The 6,000-nt window shown below is 50.3% G+C and overlaps 1 protein-coding gene across 2 annotated transcripts in view; it reads left to right on the plus strand.

Moving 5' to 3' along the window:
• Positions 1–5,740, plus strand: part of LOC142468958 (tropomodulin-3-like) — a 50,145-nt gene extending 44,405 nt beyond the window's left edge. For both annotated transcript variants that reach the window (XM_075575686.1, XM_075575685.1), the window contains exon 10: positions 4,186–5,740. In XM_075575686.1, coding sequence (XP_075431801.1) covers positions 4,186–4,220 — 35 coding nt within the window. In that variant the 3' untranslated portion in view covers positions 4,221–5,740. The remainder of the gene's footprint in view (positions 1–4,185) is intronic.
• The last annotated feature ends 260 nt before the right edge of the window (positions 5,741–6,000 follow it).

Raw genomic sequence — 6,000 nt, forward strand, 5'->3', positions numbered from 1 at the left:
AACGGGGGGGGGCGAGTCACGGAACGGGGGGGGCGAGCCGCGAGTCACAGGGAACGGGGGGGGCGAGCCGCGAGTCACAGGGAACGGGGGAGGGAGTCACAGGGAGGAGGGGGCGAGTCACGGGGGGGGGGGCACCAGCCAAACCAGCAGGGGGACGGACGCACGGGGGGGGGGGGACATGCACATACATAAATTATGACAATACATATGCCCACCCCCCCCACTCCCCTTTTCCCTCCCCCCCCCACTCCTTTCCCCCCCACTCCCCTTTCTCCCCCCCGCTCCCCTTTCTCCCCCCCCTCCCCTTTCCCCCCCCGCTCCCCTTTCGCCCCCCCGCTCCCCTTTCCCCCCCCCCGCTCCCCTTTCTCCCCCCCGCTCCCCTTTCTCCCCCCCCCGCTCCCCTTTCTCCCCCCCCGCTCCCCTTTCTCCCCCCCCCGCTCCCCTTTCCCCCCCCTCGCTCCCCTTTCTCCCCCCCCGCTCCCCTTTGTCCCCCCCCGCTCCCCTTTGTCCCCCCCGCTCCCCTTTGTCCCCCCCGCTCCCCTTTCTCCCCCCAGCTCCCCTTTCTCCCCCCAGCTCCCCTTTCTCCCCCCAGCTCCCCTTTCTCCCCCCAGCTCCCCTTTCCCCCCCGCTCCCCTTTCCCCCCCCGCTCCCCTTTCCCCCCCCCGCTCCCCTTTCCCCCCCGCTCCCCTTTCCCCCCCCTCCCCTTTCCCCCCCCTCCCCTTTCCCCCCCTCCCCGCTCCCCTTTCCCCTCCCCGCTCCCCTTTCCCCCCCCCGCTCCCCTTTCTCCCCCCCGCTCCCCTTTCTCCCCCCAGCTCCCCTTTCCCCCCCGCTCCCCTTTCCCCCCCCGCTCCCCTTTTCCCCCCCCGCTCCCCATTCCCCCCCTCCCCATTCCCCCCCTCCCCTTTCTCCCCCCCTCCCCTTTCTCCCCCCCTCCCCTTTCCCCCCCGCTCCCCTTTGTCCCCCCCCGCTCCCCTTTGTCCCCCCCCGCTCCCCTTTGTCCCCCCCCGCTCCCCTTTGTCCCCCCCCGCTCCCCTTTGTCCCCCCCGCTCCCCTTTGTCCCCCCCGCTCCCCTTTGTCCCCCCCGCTCCCCTTTGTCCCCCCCGCTCCCCTTTGTCCCCCCCGCTCCCCTTTGTCCCCCCCGCTCCCCTTTGTCCCCCCCGCTCCCCTTTGTCCCCCCCGCTCCCCTTTGTCGTCCCCCCCGCTCCCCTTTGTCCCCCCCCCCGCTCCCCTTTGTCCCCCCCCCCCGCTCCCCTTTGTCCCCCCCCCCGCTCCCCTTTGTCCCCCCCCGCTCCCCTTTGTCCCCCCCCCCGCTCCCCTTTGTCCCCCCCCCCGCTCCCCTTTGTCCCCCCCCCGCTCCCCTTTGTCCCCCCCCCCGCTCCCCTTTGTCCCCCCCCCGCTCCCCTTTCTCCCCCCCCCCGCTCCCCTTTCTCCCCCCCCCGCTCCCCTTTCTCCCCCCCCGCTCCCCTTTCTCCCCCCCCCGCTCCCCTTTCTCCCCCCCCCGCTCCCCTTTCTCCCCCCCCCGCTCCCCTTTCTCCCCCCCCGCTCCCCTTTCCCTCCCCCTCCCCTTTCCCTCCCCCTCCTCCCCTTTCCCTCCTCCCCTTTCCCTCCCCCTCCTCCCCTTTCCCTCCCCCTCCTCCCCTTTCCCTCCCCCTTCTCCCCTTTCCCTCCCCCTTCTCCCCTTTCCCTCCCCCTTCTCCCCTTTCCCTCCTCCCCATTCCCTCCCCCCTCCTCCCCTTTCCCACCCCCCTCCTCCCCTCCCACACCCTTCCCCCCTCCCACACCCTTCCCCCCTCCCACACCCTTCCCCCCTCCCACACCCTTCCCCCCCTTCCCGCCTCCCCGCCTCTGCTTTCGCGCCCACCCGCCTCTGCCTTTCACCCGCCCTTACTCCGCCCGCCTCTGCCTTTCACCCACCGCCTCACAGCCGCTGCATGCACTCAACAGACACCCGCCACACTCGACACATACCTGCCGCCACAGACACCTGCTGCCTCCCGCCCCTACGCACCGACATCACTGACCCACCGCCTCACACCCTAGCAGGACCCCCACTCAAAGAGAGCACTCACAACCCACGCGCCACCTGCCGCCTCACACCCTCGCAGGACCCCACTCACAGACAGCACTCACAACCCATGTGCCACCCGCCGCCTCACACCCTAGCAGGACCCCCACTCACAGACAGCACTCACAACCCACGCGCCACCTGCCGCCTCACACCCTAGCAGGACCCCCACTCACAGACAGCACTCACAACCCACGCGCCACCTGCCGCCTCACACACGCTCACACCCTAGCAGGACACACGCCTCACATTTTTACACCTGTTATGTCACCAAAATATACATTGTACTGTGGTGTGTTTACAATAAACCATTTTTAAACAACATCGTATTACATTTTATTCCATCTTTCTTTTCAACATTATTATCCAACCTTTCCAACAAATACTCACCTATTGTTCCACGATTTATAAATAATACTACCTATTACGCATTTACATCCCGGGCAACGCCGGGTCTCTCAGCTAGTTTGATATAAATTGGAAGGTGGAACATTTATTTGCACCCATCTAATGAGCACATCTTCACCTTTCATCTCTTTATTTTTTTGTTCTCTTGCATTTTTCTCTCCCTATTTACAAGTTCTGTTCCAGCATTAGTATTTGCTTGGCAGCCAAAACACACACATCTTGGGGCTGCCTTCCAGGGTCCCAGCAAGTATTTGTATTCTTCCTAGGCCTCCTTGTTACACTTTAGGACCCAACTGTTTTTCCTTATTCACTGCTGTTAAGACATCTCTCTTTTTTTTTTTCTACAGGTCTCATTTTTACTCCCACATTTGTAGCACAAGCTTTCTTCCTTGGGCTGAGAAGCAGGAATAAAAAGCAGAACATGAACATAACTGACACCTCTTACAATTACAGCATTCATATGCATTGGGCTAGAGCAAGGGCGGCCAACCCCTGTCCTCAAGGGCCACCAACAGGTCAAGTTTTAAGGCTATCCCTGCTTCAGCACAGGTGGCTCAGTTGAAGACTGGACCACCTGTGCTGACGCAGGGATAGCCTTAAAACTTGTCCTGTTGGTGGCCCTTGAGGACTGGTGTTGGCCACTCCTGGACTAGAACAATGTATTTTCTCCTCTGCTGATACCTTTTTTTCTTTTTGCTGTCTTGTATTTTCTTAGTATGGAGTGTACGGGTAAATGTTCCTTCAAATCCATTGGCATCTCTTCAAACTTGACTCTACAGGGACACACAGGTTACATTGTATGCCAAATCCTGTGTTGATCAGTGTAATTATTTGCAGTGTTGTGCTTGCTGTTTGATTTCTTTACTAATCTTCTGCTCTGATCATGTTTACCTTTGCGCCTGCATCCTATATGAAGTTGTTTGATACAAACTTACACTGAACCAGCAATCTAACTGCATGTCACAATGGAAAGACCAAATAATAGCTTTGCATTGTAAGCGGTTTGCTTCTGTGTTCGACATTTAAAAAGTTATGGTGGGTAAAAAGTGACTAACCCTCCAACGTACAGTATACCGTACATATAAATACTACCGCATTACACAGCTTTTCAGCACATCCTGGGTTAAAGTAGTGCAGAGCCAGTAACCCTACTCACAGACAGCTGTTTCGACCTTTTGGGTCTCATCTGTGGGAGGCGAGTTGCTGACTATGCACTGTGAAGCTGGTATGTGGGCATAACCAGATTTTAAAAAAAAGTTTTGCTGGGTAAAATCTAATATGCAAACGATTATTTATATCTGTAAAATGTATTGGTGCACTACAAATGTAAATGCAACGAAAATAGAAATAAGATGAGAGCTTCATCCATGTCCAAATTTTTTTTTTTTTTTTACCAGTTTTTAGTTAAATCTTTTTACCACTAGAAAGCAGGACGGAGGAAGCTCTTTTCAGGAACTCTCGTCTGGAAGCCAAAGCAAACTGTAGATTACATATTGCTTACCCCAGGACACTGTTACATTACACAGCATGCCATTCTAACAGTAACACTGTTACTCCAATATAGTCATTCACCCAAGTCCAGGCATTGACTCATGTTTTTTCTTCTGACGTTTGTCACTCTGATCAGCCAAGAGAGGAGTTTACATGACAACGTTTCGTTTGACCATTAGACCATGCTAATATATGTTGTGTTTTTTTTGTTCCCGTTGCAGTTCGCAAACGAAGGGTTGAAGGGGACCATGAATAAACCTTAAATCTACCCAGGGAACACCGTTTGGAGATTTCAAGATCATCAGTGAATAATCTGCTCTATTTGGGCCATATATGTCTCAGACTTTATTTGGCTGGGAAGAAGGGAAGAGACTGGAAAACGGCAAACCATTATTCGTTCATTCTTTGCATTCTTATATTATTGTGATACACACAGCTTCTTTTTTTTTTTAAATCTAATTTAAGCCCCATCAAACATTATACTTAAGAGCCATGAAGAGTGTGACATGTATTCTTTAAAAAAAAAAAAAAGATACTGATCCTACATCGGTGGATACATCAGGGCCCCAAATATATCAAGGGAAAGGGCTATATATTTTTTTTTTAAATGAATGAGTTCAGTAATATTAGTTTAGAAGGGTCTTTCATATTTTACTTGTACTAGAGGTGAAAAGGGAATGCTTAAGAGGGATGGATCTTTCATTCTCTTAAACGGTTCTAATAGAATGGTGAACGGCGGATCACTGGAGAGATTTTGTCCCCGAGGATCCCTTGTGATCCATGACGCTATACTTGGATAAAGCGTTGGCACCCACTTATTGAAACCTTCGGTCTTATCTTGCCAGAACCTGCAATTTCAGTAAATGACCACACCAACCGATGTCAGACTGTGCAACATTCCTTCAGCAAGATGCTTTTTGTAGCCAAAAACTATTTTTTCCTTTAAAATGTATTTCAAAAGTTTCTTTATTAGACTGAAAATATGTTCCCACGGGATGTGTACTTCTTTTCACATGGTTATAGTGTGTCAAGCTCATTATTATTATTTTTTAATAAAGTCAGATACTACAAATAGTTGAACTGTCTAGTACAGATAATACAGTATGAGGTTACGTTGTCGTTTTTGAAAGAACTAGAACGAGTTATGCAGCCTACGCAAGGGAGTTGTTAACCTCTTGGCGTTTGGTTACTGTGACATGTAAGCAGTTGATATTCAGCCGAAAACTCAGGGTTTTCTTACCTAGAGTGCTCTATTCTCAATTGTTTCAGGGAAATTAAGTCTACCAAATATTCCTAACCAGGTTAAAAAAAACAAAAACTAATTCTAGGTCTTTGTGTAGCTATTATGTTCTAAGTAATATTTTAACATCCTCCGCTTGTGTTTAACCTATGCAGTTGCACTATACAATTTTGAATGCTGAAATACAGACCAGAACAAAGATGCATCTAAAATACATTTATACTGTCGAATGAACGAGACTACAAACAACATTTAAACAGCTGGCTACATAGAAGATATTGCATTTTAACTCTGTTTATTGTCATTTGTATGCGAGTAAAACATATTGTTTGTCAATGTCATTCCTGGTCTTAAGTGCAGAAATAATGTACATTATATTGTTCTTTTTTCTATCGCGTAAACATCATTTTGTTAGGTGGTGCCAAACACTGAGAGCGATGGCAGTATAATATTTTATGTAAAAATGTGCTTCTTTTGGTCTTTCAAAAAGACCCCTTTTTGATTTCAATACTTATAAATAAAAGAAGAAAAACAAACATGTTTGTAATAATAAAAAATAAAAACAAATGTATACCCATCATACATAAAATGATGTTTCTCTCAATAATATTGGATGAGGCTTCACTTGAGATCATTCTAAAACTGAATATGACACGAATTATGTCACAAAAAATATGTTTAAAGTTGCTGTGCAATTAATGGGTTAAAGAATCAGAATATTAAATCCAAGCAACCAAGAAAAATGGCTTTTTCCACAGCATTTGCAAAACCTTTATATGTCCATTTATAACAAACT

The sequence above is a fragment of the Ascaphus truei genome, chromosome 18 (assembly GCF_040206685.1).
Source record: "Ascaphus truei isolate aAscTru1 chromosome 18, aAscTru1.hap1, whole genome shotgun sequence".
NCBI classification, from domain to species: domain Eukaryota; kingdom Metazoa; phylum Chordata; class Amphibia; order Anura; family Ascaphidae; genus Ascaphus; species Ascaphus truei.